Below are 20,083 nucleotides of genomic sequence, written 5' to 3'. Positions count from 1 at the left end.
GCACTGGCTCGTCCCTCTATGCCTCTCCTCCAGACCTCAGTTAGAGAAACTGTGCCCAGAGGAGACGGACAGTACGAGGAAAGGATTTTTGTTAATCCAAGGGCAAGATTCATACCAGCCACACCAATCACACCGTATAACTTGTGATAAACTAACCAGTTAACAGTATGCAAACAACATAGCATCAGTCCAAGACCGCTGAAAACTATAACATAACCCTTATGTAAGCAAAACTATATACAAGTCTTGCAGAAGTAGTCCGCACTTGGGACGGGCGCCCAGCATCCTCTACAGATGAGAAAAAGATTTACCGGTAGGTTTAAAATCTTATTTTCTCTTACGTCCTAGAGGATGCTGGGGACTCCGTAAGGACCATGGGGATTATACCAAAGCTCCCAAATGGGCGGGAGAGTGCGGATGACTCTGCAGCACCGATTGAGCAAACAGGAGGCCCTCCTCAGCCAGGGTATCAAACTTACAGAACTTTGCAAAGGTGTTTGAACCCGACCAAGTAGCAGCTCGGCATAGTTGTAGTGCCGAGACCCCTCGAGCAGCCGCCCAAGACGAGCCCACCTTCCTAGTGAAATGGGCCTTGACCGATTTTGGTAACGGCAATCCAGCCGTAGAATGCGCCTGCTGAATCGTGTTCCAGATCCAGCGAGCAATAGTCTGCTTTGAAGCAGGGGCGCCAACCTTGTTGGCTGCATATAGGACAAACAGTGCTTCTGTTTTCCTGACTCCAGCTGTTCTGGCCACGTAAATTTTCAAAGCCCTGACTACATCAAGGGACTCGGAATCCTCCAAGTCTCACGTAGCCACAGGCACCACAATAGGTTGGTTCATATGAAAAGATGACAGCACCTTAGGTAAGAATTGAGGACGGGTCCGCAATTCCGCTCTGTCCATATGGAAAACCAGATAGGGGCTTTTATGAGACAAAGCCGCCAATTCCGACACTCGCCTAGCCGAAGCCAAGGCTAATAACATGACCACCTTCCAAGTGAGATATTTTAACTCCACCATTTGAAGTGGTTCAAACCACTGCGACTTAAGGAAACTCAACACCACGTTAAGGTCCCAAGGCGCCACCGGAGGTATAAAAGGAGGCTGAATATGCAGCACTCCCTTCACAAAAGTCTGTACTTCTGGGAGAGAAGCCAATTCTTTTTGAAAGAAAATGGATAAGGCTGAAATCTGAACCTTAATAGAGCCCGATTTTAGGCCCAAATTCACTCCAGTCTGTAGGAAGTGAAGGAAACGGCCCAGATGGAATTCTTCCGTAGGAGCATTCCTGGCCTCACACCAAGAAACATATTTTCGCCATATACGGTGATAATGTTTAGCTGTTACGTCTTTCCTAGCCTTTATCAGCGTAGGAATGACCTCATCCGGAATGCCTTTTTCCGCTAGGATCCGGCGTTCAACCGCCATGCCGTCAAACGCAGCCGTGGTAAGTCTTGGAACAGACAGGGCCCCTGTTGCAACAGGTCCTGTCGTAGAGGAAGAGGCCACGGATCTTCTGTGAGCATTTCCAGCAGATCCGCATACCAGGTCCTTCGTGGCCAATCTGGAACAATGAGAATTGTTCTCACTCCTCTTTTTCTTATTATCCTCAACACCTTGGGTATGAGAGGAAGAGGAGGAAACACATAGACCGACTGGTATACCCACGGTGTCACTAGGGCGTCTACAGCTACCGGCTGAGGGTCTTTTGATCTGGCGCAATACCTCTGTAGCTTTTTGTTGAGGCGGAACGCTATCATGTCTATCTGGGGCAGTCCCCACTCACTTGCAATCTGTGCGAAGACTTCTTGATGAAGTCCCCACTCTCCTGGATGCAGGTCGTGCCTGCTGAGAAAGTCTGCTTCCCAGTTGTCTACTCCCAGAATGAACACTGCTGACAGAGCGCTTACATGATTTTCCGCCCAGCGAAGAATCCTGGCGGCTTCCGCCATTGCCACTCTCCTCCTTGTACCGCCTTGGCGGTTTACATGAGCCACTGCGGTGATGTTGTCTGACTGGATCAGAACTGGTCGGTCGCGCAGTAAGGTCTCCGCTTGACGTAGGGCGTTGTATATGGCCCTCAGTTTCAGGATGTTTATGTGAAGACAAGTCTCTTGACTTGAACAAAGACCTTGGAAGTTTCTTCCCTGCGTGACTGCTCCCAACCTCGGAGGCTCACATCCGTGGTCACCAGGATCCAGTACTGAATGCCAAACCTGCGGCCTTCTAGAAGGTAAGCACTCTGCAGCCACCACAGGAGAGATACCCTGGCTCTGGGGGACAGGGTGATCAACCGATGCATTTGTAGATGCGACCCGGACCATTTGTCCAATAGGTCCCATTGGAAAGTCCTCGCATGGAACCTGCCGAAGGGAATGGCTTCGTATGATGCCACCATCTTTCCCAGGACTCGAGTGCAGTGATGCACTGACACCTGTTTTGGCTTCAATAAGTTCCTGACTAAAGTCATGAGTTCCTGAGCTTTTTCTTTCGGAAGATAAACCTTTTTCTGGTCTGTATCCAGAATCATGCCCAAGAAAGTCAGACTAGTTGTAGGAACTAACTGCGACTTCGGGATGTTGAGAATGCAGCCGTGTTGCTGTAACACCTTCAGTGAAAGTGACATGCTGTTCAGTAACTGCTCCCTTGATCTCGCTTCTATGAGGAGATCGTCCAAGTACGGGATAATTGTGACACCTTGCTTGCACAGGAGCACCATCATTTCCGCCATTACCTTGGTGAAAATCCTCGGGGCCGTGGAAAGCCCAAACGGCAACGTCTGAAATTGGTAATGACAATCCTGTACTGCAAATCTCAGGTACGCCTGATGAGGTGGATAAACGGGAATATGAAGGTATGCATCCTTTATGTCCAGAGATACCATAAAATCCCCCCTTCCAGGCTGGCGATGACCGCTCTGAGCGATTCCATCTTGAACTTGAACCTCTTCAAGTATAGGTTCAGGGATTTTAAATTTAAAATGGGTCTGACCGAACCGTCCGGTTTCGGGACCACAAATAGGGTTGAGTAATATCCCTTCCCTTGTTGAAACAGGGGAACCTTGACCACCACCTGTTGAAGATACAATTTGTGAATTGCATTTAACACTATCTCCCTTTCTGGGGGAGAAGCTGGCAGGGCCGATTTGAAAAACCGGCGAGGAGGCACCTCTTCGAATTCCAGCTTGTAACCCTGGGAAACAATTTCTATTGCCCAGGGATCCACCTGTGAGTGAACCCAGATGTGGCTGAAAAGTCGAAGACGTGCCCCCACTGGGGCGGACTCCCCTAGCGGAGCCCCAGCGTCATGCGGTGGATTTTGTAGAGGCCGGGGAGGACTTCTGTTCCTGGGAACTAGCTGTGTTGTGCAGCTTTTTCCCTCTGCCCTTACCTCTGGCAAGAAAGGACGCACCTCGTACTTTCTTGTTTCTTTGTGATCGAAAGGACTGCATTTGATAATGTGGTGCTTTCTTAGGCTGTGAGGGAATATAAGGTAGAAAATTTGATTTACCCGCTGTAGCTGTGGAGACCAGGTCCGAGAGACCTTCCCCAAACAATTCCTCACCCTTGTAAGGTAAAACCTCCATATGCCTTTTTGAGTCGGCATCACCTGTCCATTGCCGGGTCCATAGGACTCGTCTAGCAGAAATGGACATCGCGTTGATTCTAGAACCCAGTAGACTAATGTCTCTTTGAGCATCTCTCATATATAAGACCGCATCTTTTATATGCCCTAGGGTCAATAAAATGGTATCCTTATCTAGGGTCTCAATATCCGCTGATAAGGTATCTGTCCACGCTGCTACCGTGCTACAAACCCAGGCCGACGCAATCGCCGGTCTGAGTAAGGTACCAGAATGTGTGTAAATGGACTTCAGGATAACCTCCTGCTTGCGGTCAGCAGGGTCCCTGAGGGTAGCCGTATCTTGGGATGGCAGCGCTACCTTTTTGGATAAGCGTGTTAATGCCTTATCCACCCTAGGGGGAAGACTCCCACCGTATCCTGTCTGTTGGCGGGAAAGGATACGCCATAAGAATCCTTTTGGGAATCTGCAGTTTTTTGTCTGGAGATTCCCAAGCTTTTTCACATAATTCGTTCAACTCATGTGAGGGGGGAAAGGTTACCTCAGGTTTCTTTCCTTTATACATGTGTACCCTCGTGTCAGGGACAGGGGGTTCCTCTGTGATATGCAAAACATCTTTTATTGCAATGATCATATATCGAATACATTTACCCACTTTTGGCTGTAATTTTGCATCATCATAGTCGACACTGGAGTCAGAGTCCGTGTCGGTATCTGTGTCTACAATATGGGATTGTGGGCGCTTTTGAGACCTTGAAGGTCCCTGCGACATAGGGACAGACATGGGTTGACTCCCTGGCTGTTCCCTAGCTTCAGCTTTGTCTAATCTTTTGTGCAATAAATTTACACTAGCACTTAAAACCTTCCACATATCCATCCAGTCAGGTGTCGGCGTTGTCGACGGAGACACCACACTCATTCTCTCCTCCTCCCCCTGAAAGCCTTCTACCTCAGACATGTCGACACACGCGTACCGACACACCACACACTCAGGGAATCCTCTTAACTGAAGACAGTTCCCCCACAAGGCCCTTTGGAGAGACAGAGCGAGAGTATGCCAGCACACACACAGCGCTATATGACCCAGGAAAAAACACTATATAAATATATGTTTACCCAGTAGCGCTGTTTGTACATATATAAATGCGCCAAATTATGTGCCCCCCCTCTTCTTCAAAACCCTCTTTCACCGTTGGTTAAGCAGGGGAGAGTCCGGGGAGCTTCCTCTCAGCGCTGTGCTGTGGAGAAAATGGCGCTGGTGAGTGCTGAGGGAGAAGCCCCGCCCCCTCGGCGACGGGCTTCTGTCCCGCTCAAATATACTGAAAACTGGCGGGGGCTCATTATATATACAGTGCCCAACTGTATATATACATATTTTTGCCAAAAAGAGGTTTATATGCAGCCCAGGGCACCCCCCCTGCGCCCTGCTCCCTTACAGTGACTGCCGTGTGTGAGGTGTATGGGAGCAATGGCGCACAGCTTCACCGCTGTGCGTTACCTCAGTGAAGATCATGAAGTCTTCTGCCGCCTTTGAAGTCTACTTTTCTTCTCATACTCACGCGGCTTCTATCTTCCGGCTCTGTGAGGAGGACGGCGGCGCGGCTTCGGGACGAACTCCAGGGTGAGACCTGTGTTCCGACTCCCTCTGGAGCTAATGGTGTCCATTAGCCTAAGAAGCAGAGCCTTGAAACTCACAGAAGTAGGACTGCTTCTCTCCCCTCAGTCCCTCGATGCAGGGAGTCTGTTGCCAGCAGGCTCCCTGAAAATAAAAAACCTAACTAAAATACTTTCTGACAGGAAACTCAGGAGAGCTCCCTGTAATGCACCCAGTCTCCTCTGGGCACAGTAGTAAACTGAGGTCTGGAGGAGCCAGTGCACACCCATACCTAAAGTCTTTCTTAAAGTGCCTATGTCTCCTGCGGAGCCCGTCTATCCCCATAGTCCTTACGGAGTCCCCAGCATCCTCTAGGACGTAAGAGAAAAGTAGATTTTCCCGCTGTTGCCTGCGAAGTCCATTTGAATATTGAAAAAAAGGAGTGAGAAACTTAGTGCGCAATTAATCCCCAGATGCAGCAAAAGATTAGTGTATTAAAGTGTACATCCAAAGACACTAGAATATATACATGAAAGAAAAATATATACACATATCTGTAGCGCTCAAAAGGGAAAAAAATATATATATAAATGCACCCTTAAAGTGAAAAAAAATATATTGGATTGATAATCACCCTAAGGATTTTTTTTTTTTTTTTTCATAGGAGCACAACCTTGTTATTTTTATTTCACTTTTTCTTTAGTTAAACGGTCTCCACTGGAACCTGAAAAAACAATGCAACCTCCTCCACACAAAATGTGTGTTAGGGTGAACACATAAAAGAAAAAGATAGTGCAGTGAAACCTTTTTTAATCAAAGATTCTCATCAATCGAATGCACTTACAAACGGTTATGATTAAATCAGCACGTCTCATATATTTCCATTAGGCACACAGCAGTTGCAGTATCGTCATTAGCCCAGGATAATGATCCAGATGATGTTGAGAATCTAGAGAAATGTGACTACCTCCACATAGCCGTGTTTTTGAGGTTAAGACACAAACAATAAAAGAGAATATAGTGCGATGATCCTTTTAAAATCTAGAGAATTTATTTACATCAAAGCACTTACAAACAAACGTGATTTTTTCAGCATAAAAACATATCCATGTGATCCAGTGGACAAACAGCAAACACCCTCAGGTTCAATCCCAGATAGAACAAAACAGGAAAAATGATCTCTCAATCCGGATATAGAGAGATCATAAACCAAAGGATAGTTACCGCAGTCACCGCCAAAGTTACATGGAAGAGGAACACTTAACGCGTTTCTGACCTGTTGGGTCCTTCATCAGAAGTGTAAAGTTCCTTCACATAAGTGCCATATTTATAGCGCACATATTAGTAACAAATACAGACACCTGCAAACATTTAGAAACAATCCCCGGCATTCACGTATCTCGCGCATGCGTCATTGAAGTCCGGAAGTTCGTCATGCGTTCCATTTCAAAGGCGGAAGTATGTCGTTGCGTTCCACAGTACCGGAAGAGGCTTCCCTTCATTCGTCTCGTCTTGCGCAAACGTAATTCAATAGTTCTGTATGCGTTCCAGCATCTTTCAGGAGTATATATTCTCATTCCGAGATATGGGGATCATATAAGCCGGGTCCATTATAGTATCATTTTATATGCAGGTGTCCGCACATAAGTCCCATTAAAAAACCATAAAACATAAAATAGAAAATCAAAAATTAAGAACATATTAAAAGATACTCATATATGAATATATAATAAAGTGCATGGAAGAAGGTGCTATTGACAAACAGTGCTTACAGAGAGTTTAAAAGGGTGGTTAGGTGAGAAAACACTTGATTTCAAAATCACCGTTGAGGCCCTTAGGAACCAATGTCCCCAAACGGTGAATCCACCTCATTTCCATCCTAGACAATCTATCATCTAAATTTCTGTTACGCCATGAGGGTAAAATCAGTTGTATACCTATAAAATTCTTCAAGCAGCATGTCTTAGAATTATGAGTTTTTTTGAAATGTGCCGAAACCGTATGGGTTTCCAATCCCTTACGTATATTATATACGTGTTCGGCCATCCTGACTTTTAAACAACGAGTGGTCTTCCCGACATACAATAAACCACAAGTGCACTCCAAGATATATATCACATTCTTGGAGTGGCACGTGATGAACTCCCTTATAGGAAAGACCACACCATTCACAGTAAAGTCAGTTTGTTTACGTTGTTTATTTTCTACTGATTTGCACATTAAACAGTCTCCACATTTGTGGAAACCCTTCGTTCTTATACTTTGTCTTATTTCTGGTTCTATGCTACTTTTTACAAGATGGTCCTTCAATGCAGGTGCCTTTCTATATACAAAGGACGGTTGGTCCGGAATACATGATCCCAAGATAGTATCTAATTTAAGTATTTTCCAGTTCTTTTTAAAGATACATTCTATATCTCTATGGCATGTATTGTACTGTGTAATAAAGGCCCATTGTGCATTGTTAGTGGTGGATGGTGTTTTTTTATTTTTGTTGTTCAATAAATCCTGTCTTTGTACATGGTCTATTTTATTTCTCGCTTTTGTGAGGATCTTTGAGGAATAGCCCTTTACTTCAAAGCGTTTAGTCAGATCGTCCAATTGCTTTTCACAGACACTAGGTTCTGTGCAATTCCTTTTGATCCTAGAGAACTGACCAAAGGGGATACCATCTAACCAATTTCTGTGATGTTCACTTGTTCTCTCTATAAAATTATTGCAATCTGTTGGCTTTCGATAAGTCATAGTATGAATTGAACCTTCTTTGATATAAATACTAAGGTCTAAGAAACAAATTTCTTCATTACTTATGTTAAAAGTTAAATTGATAGACATGATGTTAAGATTCAAATTAGTACAAAAATCATCTAAGGATCCTCTATCACCACTCCATATAAAAAAGATATCATCTATAAAACGATGCCAGGACACCAGGTTCGCCACCAGAGCACCATTAGCCCAAATGGTGTACTCCTCCCAGTACGCCATAAATAAATTAGCGTAACTGGGGGCGAACCTGGTGCCCATGGCAGTTCCAATCATTTGGAGATAAAAGGATCCATCGTAATAAAAGTAATTGTTAGAAAGTATAAACTTGATACTGTCAATGATAAAGTGCTTAAGTGCTACTAAAGGATGGCCGAACACGTATATAATATACGTAAGGGATTGGAAACCCATACGGTTTCGGCACATTTCAAAAAAACTCATAATTCTAAGACATGCTGCTTGAAGAATTTTATAGGTATACAACTGATTTTACCCTCATGGCGTAACAGAAATTTAGATGATAGATTGTCTAGGATGGAAATGAGGTGGATTCACCGTTTGGGGACATTGGTTCCTAAGGGCCTCAACGGTGATTTTGAAATCAAGCGTTTTCTCACCTAACCACCCTTTCAAACTCTCTGTAAGCACTGTTTGTCAATAGCACCTTCTTCCATGCACTTTATTATATATTCATATATGAGTATCTTTTAATATGTTCTTAATTTTTGATTTTCTATTTTATGTTTTATGGTTTTTTAATGGGACTTATGTGCGGACACCTGCATATAAAATGATACTATAATGGACCCGGCTTATATGATCCCCATATCTCGGAATGAGAATATATACTCCTGAAAGATGCTGGAACGCATACAGAACTATTGAATTACGTTTGCGCAAGACGAGACGAATGAAGGGAAGCCTCTTCCGGTACTGTGGAACGCAACGACATACTTCCGCCTTTGAAATGGAACGCATGACGAACTTCCGGACTTCAATGACGCATGCGCGAGATACGTGAATGCCGGGGATTGTTTCTAAATGTTTGCAGGTGTCTGTATTTGTTACTAATATGTGCGCTATAAATATGGCACTTATGTGAAGGAACTTTACACTTCTGATGAAGGACCCAACAGGTCAGAAACGCGTTAAGTGTTCCTCTTCCATGTAACTTTGGCGGTGACTGCGGTAACTATCCTTTGGTTTATGATCTCTCTATATCCGGATTGAGAGATCATTTTTCCTGTTTTGTTCTATCTGGGATTGAACCTGAGGGTGTTTGCTGTTTGTCCACTGGATCACATGGATATGTTTTTATGCTGAAAAAAATCACGTTTGTTTGTAAGTGCTTTGATGTAAATAAATTCTCTAGATTTTAAAAGGATCATCGCACTATATTCTCTTTTATTGTTTGTGTCTTAACCTCAAAAACACGGCTATGTGGAGGTAGTCACATTTCTCTAGATTCTCAACATCATCTGGATCATTATCCTGGGCTAATGACGATACTGCAACTGCTGTGTGCCTAATGGAAATATATGAGACGTGCTGATTTAATCATAACCGTTTGTAAGTGCATTCGATTGATGAGAATCTTTGATTAAAAAAGGTTTCACTGCACTATCTTTTTCTTTTATGTGTTCACCCTAACACACATTTTGTGTGGAGGAGGTTGCATTGTTTTTTCAGGTTCCAGTGGAGACCGTTTAACTAAAGAAAAAGTGAAATAAAAATAACAAGATTGTGCTCCTATGAAAAAAAAAAAAAAATCCTTAGGGTGATTATCAATCCAATATATTTTTTTTCACTTTAAGGGTGCATTTATATATATATTTTTTTCCCTTTTGAGCGCTACAGATATGTGTATATATTTTTCTTTCATGCGAAGTCCATTTGTCTAATACCGGACCAAATAAGGCTTCCCCTACAAAAGGGATCGCCACCACTGCCTTCTTGGAATCTGAGTCCACTTGCCATTCCCTTAACCACAGTATCCTTCTGGCCGATACAGCTGAAGCCGAGATGCGTGACAATCTAGATACCGATGCATCAACAATCGGGTTTTCCCATTTTTTCCTATCATCCTGAGGGAAAGGGAAGGATGTAATTAACCTTTTAGGAATCTGAAACTTCTTGTCAGGATTAACCCAAGTTTCTTCAAATAGGGAATTTAATTCCTGAGATGCAGGGAAAGTAACAGAGGATTTATTTTTCACATTAAAATAAGATTCCTCATACTCCCCTGTCATCTGTGTCATCCTTGATGTGCATGACCTCTCTAATAGCTTCTATCATGGCCTGTATTCCCTGTGACAGGGCTGCATCCCCCCACCTAAGTCCACCTCACCCTCCTCTGGGTCTGACACATCATCATCAGTGTCAGCCTGCAGGATTTGGGTCAGAGTACGCTTTTGTGGACAAATGGCAGGGATATGAAACGCTGGCATGGGACTTGAATCTCTATTCATCAGATCATCCACGGACTGTCTTAACTGTTGCGTCTCTTTCTCAGTATGGGACAATTTATTAGAAATATCTGAGATCATCCCTTTTAGAGAATCCAACCATGCTGGTTCGGATACACTAGTCAGAAAATGTGTACTACCCTGAGTACATTGTAGTGATCCCCCTGAAGAAGTAAAACACTCTGCAGTGCATGAAACACACTCCTTGCCTGCCATTGTAATGTGAAAGTATACACACACACACAGCAGAAAAGTTAAGCCCAGTTAACCCAAACAGAGCCCTTCTAGGGGGACACAGAGTATGATGTAGCCAGCCACACAGCACCCTACTTGCTAAAGCTGAGCTTAGCTGGGCCGCAGACTAAATACCCTTAATAGGGTATTAGTATTCCTATACTGCTCGCCTCCCTGCTATGACCCCCTGGTACCGCTGAGGTAATCTGGATTCCTTGTGGAGGAGCTGCGTGTCTCAGGCTGTTCAGAGAGATCTGCAAGGGGAAAATGGCGCTGGTGAGGCGCTGGGTCCGCTCAAAGTGAAGCCACGCCTCCAGTCTTCCCCTTTTTTTTTTAAACTACTGGCTGAGGTTATATGTGTGGTTTACAGTGGGTTAGAACCCCTGTAAACTTAGTGCCAGTGTGGGTATAGTTGTGGCTTCAGCGTGCCCCTCACAGCAGAACATGTTATGTCTCTGGAGCCGCAGCCTGTCAGCGCTGCGCTCCTACACTCATGCCGCCATTACCAGTGGCGACCCGCTAACCGGGACGCCTGCCATCTACTTGTCACTCTTCTTACTTCTGGCTCTGTTAGGGGTGGCGGCGTGCTGCGGGACTGTACGGTTGCCATGGTGGGGCTTGCGAATAGGTCCCTCAGGAGCTATGTCCTGTCAGCGGGGAATGGGACCATTAACCCTAAAGGAGGTTGGGCCATTCCCCCCCCCCTAAGTCCCACGAAGCAGGCAGTCTGGTGCCAACCAGACCTGCCTGAAAACAACAAACAGAAAATAAATGCAGAAAACTGTGCAGGGGCTTCCGTAAGTGTGACTGGCTCCTCCGGGCACATTTTCTAAACTCAGTCTGGTAGGAGGGGTAAAGAAGGAGAAGCCAGCACACACTATTAATTACTTAAAGTGCCAAGGCTCCTAGTGGACCCGTCTATACCCCACGGTACTAATGTGGACCCCAGTATCCTCTAGGACATAAGAGAAATAAAAAATAACAAATCTTAAGTAGTATAAACCAGCCTGACGTTAGTAACTCTCACAACACTAATTGTCCACACCGTCTGAGTTGAGCGGGTTGAGACTTTTGATGCGCCTTCCCCACAGGACCTCTCAGCAGAGTCCCTTGGAAGATAAAACATATAGATTCAAATCCATTATATTCAGAAAGATCACAGCCGCTGAGCCCTTTATCTGCAAACAGCACCCTAATCCACTGTAAGGAGGTACCCTGCTCTAAATCCCCTTCTGTGAACTGACTCTAAAGATGTCCGCCCCTTCTGAGAGGAAAAGTCCACTGAAACTGCGCGCCTAAACAGAATAACAAAATGGCCGCAACTGACTTTTTTGTTAACATCACAGCCACCTTCCGCTGTCTGAATACTGTGCGCCCAAAGGGAGCCCCGATGCACGTCCCCCTCAGTCAGACTAATTACCAGCGCTTCGTTTTATAAGCCTCCCTCAGCGTGTCACCGCTGTACCGGACGCTGCTGAATTACCTCCCAGCCTGTGACGTCCTCTCCGCTGTCTAAGTACCAGTGCTCCGTCTTCTATGAGGCCTTCCTGAAGCTGTGCGCCTCCGCTGCTGCTCCTGTTGATGGCGCCGCTTAGCTGCTGGGTTTTCGCCTTGCTATAGCGGTGACCTCAGCGGCTGTACTACACCAGAACCTCTGTATTGCGCGCCTTGCTCTTGGAGTATTACAGCTGGGGCTGGGGGGAAACGATTGTTCTGCTGGCCGCTACATTCACCCTAACTGCCTCATGTAAGTACTCACTGCGCTGCTAAACCAATCTTCTGATAGAGATGTCGATCCCTTTTACTGGGATCTTTGTCTCTTCTATACTTAAAGTATAGTATAGGAAGCCTTCACCCTCCTTTCACACAGGCTGGATCTGCTCTCTGATATTTCAGCACAAAAATAGATTCCTTATGGAGCAGGAGCTCCTTTTATGTGCTGCTCTCTCCAGCACAATTTTTCAAACTGGAGGGATTAGGGGGGTGTGAAGGGGGAGGAGCCAGCTGTGCATAATTATGTTTTAGATATTGTGCTACCTCCAGTTTGCATCCTTCACACCCCTACTGTCTAAGATCTCCAGTGTCCCCTGGTGGATGAATGAGAAAAGTAGTTTAATCACAAATGAACATTATTGGACCATTTTACAATGAGGTCACTCGGCATGGTGTACAAAGCAGATGAAGGCCACAAAGTAAGTAGCTTTGGTGGATTAGTTATTTGTACTGTGCATAACCCCACTAAGTAAACAAATCATAAGTTGATGCTTACATATCTACAAACACACTCAATGAAAGCTCAGAACTACAGGTTAAATGGAAAAATAGGATTTTAATACCTACCGGTAAATCCTTTTCTCTTAGTCTGTAGAGGATGCTGGGGACTCCGTAAGGACCATGGGGTATAGACGGGATCCGCAGGAGACATGGGCACACTATAAGACTTTGAATGGGTGTGAACTGGCTCCTCCCTCTATGCCCTTCCTCCAGACCTCAGTTAGAAAACTGTGCCCAGGGAGACGGACATTTCGAGGAAAGAAATTATTGTTTAAACATGGTGAGTGTCGTACCAGCTCACACCACGAACATACCGCAGAACGTGGCATTCAATAGAATACCAGCCAACGGCATGAACAATACACAGCCACATGCTGAGAGAATATGTAACACAACCTGTGTGTCAACACAACCAATAATAAGACACCGCATGCCATGGCATGAACAACGTCAGCAACAGCCTGACAGAAAAGAAACACCACAAGAGTGTAACCATAACCAATAACTGCAGACACAGTACGCACTGGGACGGGCGCCCAGCATCCTCTACGGACTAAGAGAAAAGGATTTACCGGTAGGTATTAAAATCCTATTTTCTCATACGTCCTAGAGGATGCTGGGGACTCCGTAAGGACCATGGGGTTTATACCAAAGCTCCAGACCGGGCGGGAGAGTGCGGACGACTCTGCAGCACCGTTTTAGCAAACAAAAGGTCCCCATCAGCTAGGGTATCAAACTTGTAGAGCATAGCAAAAGTGTTTGAACCCGACAAAGTAGCCGCTCGGCAAAGTTGAACCGCCGAGACTCCACGGGCATCCGCCCAAGAAGAGCCCATCTTCCTAGTAGAATGGGTCTCCACCGACTTCGGTAACGGCAATCCAGCCGTAGAACGAGCACGCCGAATCATATCACAGATCCAGTGTGTAACAGACTGCATAGACGCAGGCGCCCCAATCATGCTGGGAGCATACCGGACAAACAGAGCCTCTGTTTCCCCAATCTGAGCCAAATTGGCAAACTAAATATTCAAAGCCCTGACTACATCGAGAGACTTTGAATCAGCTAATGCCTAAGTAACCACCGGCATCAAAATAGGCTGATTTCTGCGAAACCCAGAAACCACTCTTGGCAGAACTATTATCAGAGTTCTCAATTCCTCTCTATCCACATGGAAGATCAAACAGGGCTCTTGTGAGACAAAGCCGCTACTTCAGACACCCGCCTTGCGGACGCCAAAGCCAATAGCATGACCACTTTCCAAGAGAGAAATTTTAACACAACCTTTCACAAAGGTTCCAATCAGTGTGACACAAGAAAACGCAACACCAAGTCAAGGTCCCATGGTGCCAACGGGGGCACAAATGGAGGTTGGATGTGCAGTACTCCTTTCACGAAGGTCCGAACGTCCGGAAAGGTTACCAATTCTTTCTTGAAAGAAATTTTATGAGGCCAAAACCGCACTTAAATGGAGCCTAACTTTAGGCCTGCGCCCACACCTGCTTGCAAAGAATGGAGAAGAACGACCCAGCTGAAAGTCTTCCATAGTAGCCTTCGTGGATTCACACCAAGACACATATTTCTCCAACACGGTGGTAAGGCTTTGCCGTTACTTCTGTTCTAGCCTGAAGAAAAGTGGAAATGACTTCACTGGAAATACCCTTTCTGGTTAGGATATGGCGTTCAACCGCCACGCCGCCAAACGCAGCCGCGGTAAGTCTTGATACAAGCCAGGATCTTGCTGTAACAGTTCCTCACATAGAGGAAGAGGCCAGGGATCCGCTATGAGTAAATCTTGGAGAACTGGATACCTAGCCTTCCATGTTCAAACCGGAAGAATGAGGATCGCCTGAACCTTTGTTCGTCTTACGTTTATCACCTACAGAAGAGTGAAAACGGAGGGGACACATAGACCGACTGAAAACACCCAAGGTGTCCCGAGGACATCCACTGCTATAGCTTGAGTGTCCCCTGACCTGGAACAATATCCCTGAGATCTCTCATTGAGGCGAGACACCAATATGTCGAATTGAGGCACACCTCAAAGACCTGTCGCTTTAGTGAAACTTCTCGATGACGACTGTATATCTCCCGAATGGAGATCGCATCTGCAGAGGAATCTATTTCTCCGTCGTTCACATCTGGACCAAAGACTGCTAATATAGCATTTACCAGTCCTATCACCCAGCGGAAAACTTTTACGGCATCTGCCATTGCGGCTTTGCTCCATGTTCCGCCCTAGCGGCATACTTACACCACAGCTGTCAAATCGTCCGACAGAATTAACACGGCAGATCACAAAGCATATGTTCATTGAAACTAGCTCTTAATTCAAGAAAGTTTATTGCAGACAAGCTTCCCACCTTGACCTTTTCCTCTGGAAATACTTCCCTTGCAAGGACTGCTCCCCAGTCTCGGAGATCTGCATGCACGGACACCAGGATCTCATCCTGGATTCGAACCTTCTTCCCTCTAGGAGGCGAGTACTGAGCAGACACCACAGGAGCGATATCCTGGCCATTAGGGTTATATTCTGGCGCATGTGCAGGTGAGACCCGGACCACATTTCCAACTGGCCCCGTGAAAACCACTCTGGCATTTGACCTGCTCACTGAAAAGCCTCTTAGGCCGCACCATCTTCATCAACGGAACATAGTGAAGGATTGTCACAGCAAATCTGATCCGACTCTGGATCCTCAAACCTGTTTCCACAGGAAAACACAAAACCTCAACCGTTCAGTATCTACTCTGATACCCACCTCCGACATCTGCGTCGTTGGGAACAGTCAGAGAAACGATTTGCACCACTTGTTTCTTGACCTCGCCTTAATCAGGAGAGCGTTTCAGTACAAAATAACAATAGCTCTTACTATTGAAAGAAACCCATCATACTGCCATCACTACTGATGAAATGGCAAAGACAATCCTGGTATCAACCCAGGTAAAACGCATTTAACCCCTTTTCCACCTTGACGTGCTAGAGCTCTTTGATTTTTTTTTTTTAGGGACAGCAGGACAATGTCCTGAACCTGACGCAACTCTGGAATGGCGCCGCGTACTATCTCCCCTTCAAGAGGGGAATCACTAAGATCTATTCGAAAATCAGTGAGGGGAATCATCTGTAAACTCCAGCATGTCCCCCTTTGGATTCTATTAGTAACTCATAGGTCCAAGTCCATTCCCGGACTGACTGAAGAATAGTAGACGAGTTCCCACCGGAGTGGGCTCCAGCCAGATAGACCCAGCACCATGCATTGGATGTGGTAGAACAGAAAACAACATCCGCTTCTGCGAACCTAACAAGGCTGCAGAACTCTTACCTTTTCACCTTCCACAGTCTGCACCGAAAAGGAAAAAAGAAGGGTATCAAACCGGTTAAAATTACTGCATCCCACAACCGAATGCGTTACCAACCGTTGTGAGGGAATCTAACTCACGAAGTTAGACTTATATCTGCCGAGATTGACTGAACCGAATTGAGGCCTCCCCAACAGCGGTACACCGTCCCAGGGAAACACTCCAGTATCTCTCGGATCCAGCCTCAGCATTTCTTCTGCAGTCGCACGACAACCTGCCGCCATGTTATAGAGAAGAATCAACATAAGAGACATCCCCTCTCTCTATAGGGTAATTCTATCGGATGCCTTTCCGAATACAAACACTCCCCCATGTGCAGGTAATGCAAATAACTCCAAAGTAAAGAATAAAATATTACTTAGCTTCCTGTGTACAATCCTTTGTGACAGGGCCCCGTGTCGACCAGGAGTTGACTTTCACAGTATTCTATCCGCAGCGGTAAAAGAATAAACATTCGGACTCCTTGTGAGGATCTGAGACCAACTCGTCACGGCTGACCTAGAGCATTATCAACAGAGCGACCAGCACATGAGAAGGAATACTTTCACTTCAGCATTCGTTAGAAGTCATAATATTAATAAACATAATGCAATACACAACTACACACATATATATATATATATATATATATATATCATACATATAAGCGGATTGTCCTGAACCGTCGGGTCCCTAGTGACATTAATGTGTTCTGAATGTGTATGATAATGTACTGAATGCCCCCAATTGTGGATCTAACAGGAAACCTTATGGTCGACAGAAAACCTAGTAGTCGTCGACAGGAGGGAGTAGTAACCAGGCAAAATAACATTCTTACGACCCTGAGGGGTCCGAGGGGAGTATATATAAATAATTTTAATAACACTCCCCCACATATACTACCATGTCTGTGCTCGAGCTACAGGCCCATGGAGCCGTACCACACATATACATATAAATATATATACACAGGCATAAGGCAGTTACAGCATGTTAATTTACACCCAGTAATAACAGTTGGTGCCGACAGGGTCACCCACATACGACTGTCTCCCATACAGTGTATACTTTTGACAAGCATACAACTACCGACCTGCTGACTCTGCATCTACTGTATCAAGTACCAACAGGCGTCGGCGAAGCCGACAGTGATCCCCATAGCTGTTTGTGACAGAACACTCACGCATGTCGACACATGTGGACTATAGTGGGTATATCTGACAGGGAACACACAGAGAAATATGCACAACAATGATTACATGCCCATTTCTAAACAATAGTGCTATATTTCCCTCAATATAACACTAAAAGACTGTGCCCCCCTTCGTTTGCACTGTACACATCTTTTGGCGGGGACAGAGAAAATGGCGCTGAACACTGCTGTGAGGGCTAAGCCCCGCCCCTTTTCCGGCATGCTTCAGCCCCGTTATAATATAGTTTCTTATGCAGGCAGGGGACTGTATATAGTGTCTACGCACTATATACCCACTGAAATAATATATATATTGCTGTCCAGGGCGCCCCCCCCTGCGCCCTGCACCCATGTAAAACCGTTGGTGTGTGGGAGCAATGGCGCGCAGCACGACCGCTGCTTTATACTGGCGGGGGTATCGTACATGGTGCCCGGGGCCCGAATATGCTTTCATGCCAGTCTACATGAGACCTTCAGTAACTGCTGCCCAGGGCGCTCCCCCCCAGCGCCCTGCACCCTGTGAGTGCCGTTGGTGTGTGGGAGCATGGAGCGCAGTGCTACCGCTGCGCTTACCTCCGTTACTGAAGTCTTCTGCCGTCTGACGCCTTCTGTTCTTCTTATACTTACCCGGCTTCTTTCTTCTGGCTTCTGTGAAAGGGGTGACGGCGCGGCTCCGGGAACAAGCAGCTAGGCGCACCAAGTGATCGAACCCTCTGGAGCTAATGGTGTCCAGTAGCCTAAGAAGCAGGGCCCTTGAACTAAGAAGAAGTAGGTCTGACTTCTCTCCCCTCAGTCCCACGGTGCAGGGAGCCTGTAGCCAGCAGGTCTCCCTGAAAATAAAAAACCTAACAATAAAGTCTTTAGAGAAACTCAGGAGAGCTCCCCTAGTGTGTGTCCAGTCACTCCAGGGCACAGAGTCTAACTGAGGTCTGGAGGAGGGGCATAGAGGGAGGAGCCAGTTCACACCCATTCAAAGTCTTATAGCGTGCCCATGTCTCCTGCGGATCCCGTCTATACCCCATGGTCCTTACGGAGTCCCCAGCATCCTCTAGGACGTATGAGAAATTATGCATATTTGAACCTAAAATATGTACTGGAAGCTTGTATGAGAGAAGATATGCTCGTAGATAGTGATCCATAATACATGCAGCATCATCTCAAAATTAACATTTATAGGCATTAGGGATATACGACTTGTAGTACCATTATACATATATAAAACCACAAACACGCAGAACTTCTACTAAACATGTTACCTGCAGGTCATCATAGAGGCTTCCGCTGAGGTGCATGTCCTTCAGTGGCATGTCTGGAAACTTGCTGTGGATGAAGTTGCGCAGTTCACAGCAGATGTCTACAGCGGCCTGCTTGGCACAACTCTGTTCTGATGGTGGGATGGCAACATGCTTCTTGTAGTAAGAGAACAGTTTTTCCTGAAGTGATAGTTTCAAGCGGGTCTTCTTCAGATCTGTCTGGATCTTACAAGCTGGGGGTTTGGGCCGGACAGACTCTGAAGTGAATGAGTGAGAGAATCCAAGTCAGCAAAGCAGTGGAAAATTTGGCTTTGAATCTGATTAAATATTTTATAAATACACAAGTAAAGCGACTGTACCACTCCCACACTGGGGTACTGTAATTTTCTTAGGATGTTACAGTGTCACAAAAGGGACATGCTTTCACCCAGAAATACAACTGGATACACATATAGTACATCTACAAAAGAGAGAATAATACAGCACTCCAACATCCCAAAATGGTGCTCAGGCTGAGCAAGCATTATTATGATCTGTTACAATCCACCTTAGACATCTTTCTTCATGGCTGCCGTGAAGAGGCAAAAGAGGTCTATGCTCAGCTCGATAGGAAATGTGGTGAGCTTCATGAGCTCCTCAAAAGCAAGGGCCTAAGACATCTCAGAAAATGCCTTCTATGACACGCACAGGCCTTTGTCTCAGACTGGACACAGGGAAATTTAGGGTGACAATGGGAGCAGGCAATCACTTATACCCCTTTCACATCGCACAAATAACCCAGTATCAACCCAGCATATTGCCGGGTCGACACGGGTCAGTGTGCGATGTGAAAGGGCCATGTTCAAATTCCTGGGTCGCCTGACCCGGTAATTCAACCAGAGTTGAATAACCAGAAGGGTTATTCCCGGGTTGAATACCGGGTCAGGCGCAGTGGAATGGGTTGCAGGGTCGATGCGACCCAGTACCCATTCACAGCATAGGGAGAGGCGGCGCGGAGATGAGCTCATCTCCGAGCGCTGCCTCCACCCCCGGCTCTGCCCCCGCCACTATGGAGATGGAGATGTGAAAGCGGTATTATTAGACTGTCCCTCCATGCTTGGTTTTGAACATACTATCCTTCCCACACATAGAACAAATGTAAAAGATTTTCCTAGAGATATTGGTAGACAGTAGGAGAAGGTGCTGGATTCTGTTTCCCTTTGCATCCAATCTCACTGATGAGGTACTGAAGAATTGCCACCTCTCCCCAGGGCCCAGTACAGAAAGATGACAGTCTCCCCCATGCTGTGACTATTATATGCCTGTTCCATCTGACAAACTTTTTACATTAGATACATTAGATAAGTAATCTTCTCTTACGTCCTAGAGGATACTGAGGTTCAC

The 20,083-nt window shown here is 45.8% G+C and overlaps 1 protein-coding gene across 1 annotated transcript in view; it reads right to left on the bottom strand.

Annotated features, from left to right (window-relative positions):
• MIEF1 (mitochondrial elongation factor 1) overlaps positions 1 to 20,083 on the bottom strand; it is a 49,370-nt gene that overhangs the window by 8,940 nt on the left and 20,347 nt on the right. Inside the window, exon 3 of the mRNA XM_063940510.1 lies at positions 18,704 to 18,957. Coding sequence (XP_063796580.1) covers positions 18,704 to 18,957 — 254 coding nt within the window. The remainder of the gene's footprint in view (positions 1 to 18,703; positions 18,958 to 20,083) is intronic.

The sequence above is a fragment of the Pseudophryne corroboree genome, chromosome 9 (genome assembly GCF_028390025.1).
Source record: "Pseudophryne corroboree isolate aPseCor3 chromosome 9, aPseCor3.hap2, whole genome shotgun sequence".
NCBI lineage: Eukaryota > Metazoa > Chordata > Amphibia > Anura > Myobatrachidae > Pseudophryne > Pseudophryne corroboree.
The sequence above is the reverse complement of the archived record's forward strand: the minus strand, read 5'-3'. Positions and strand labels throughout refer to the sequence as shown.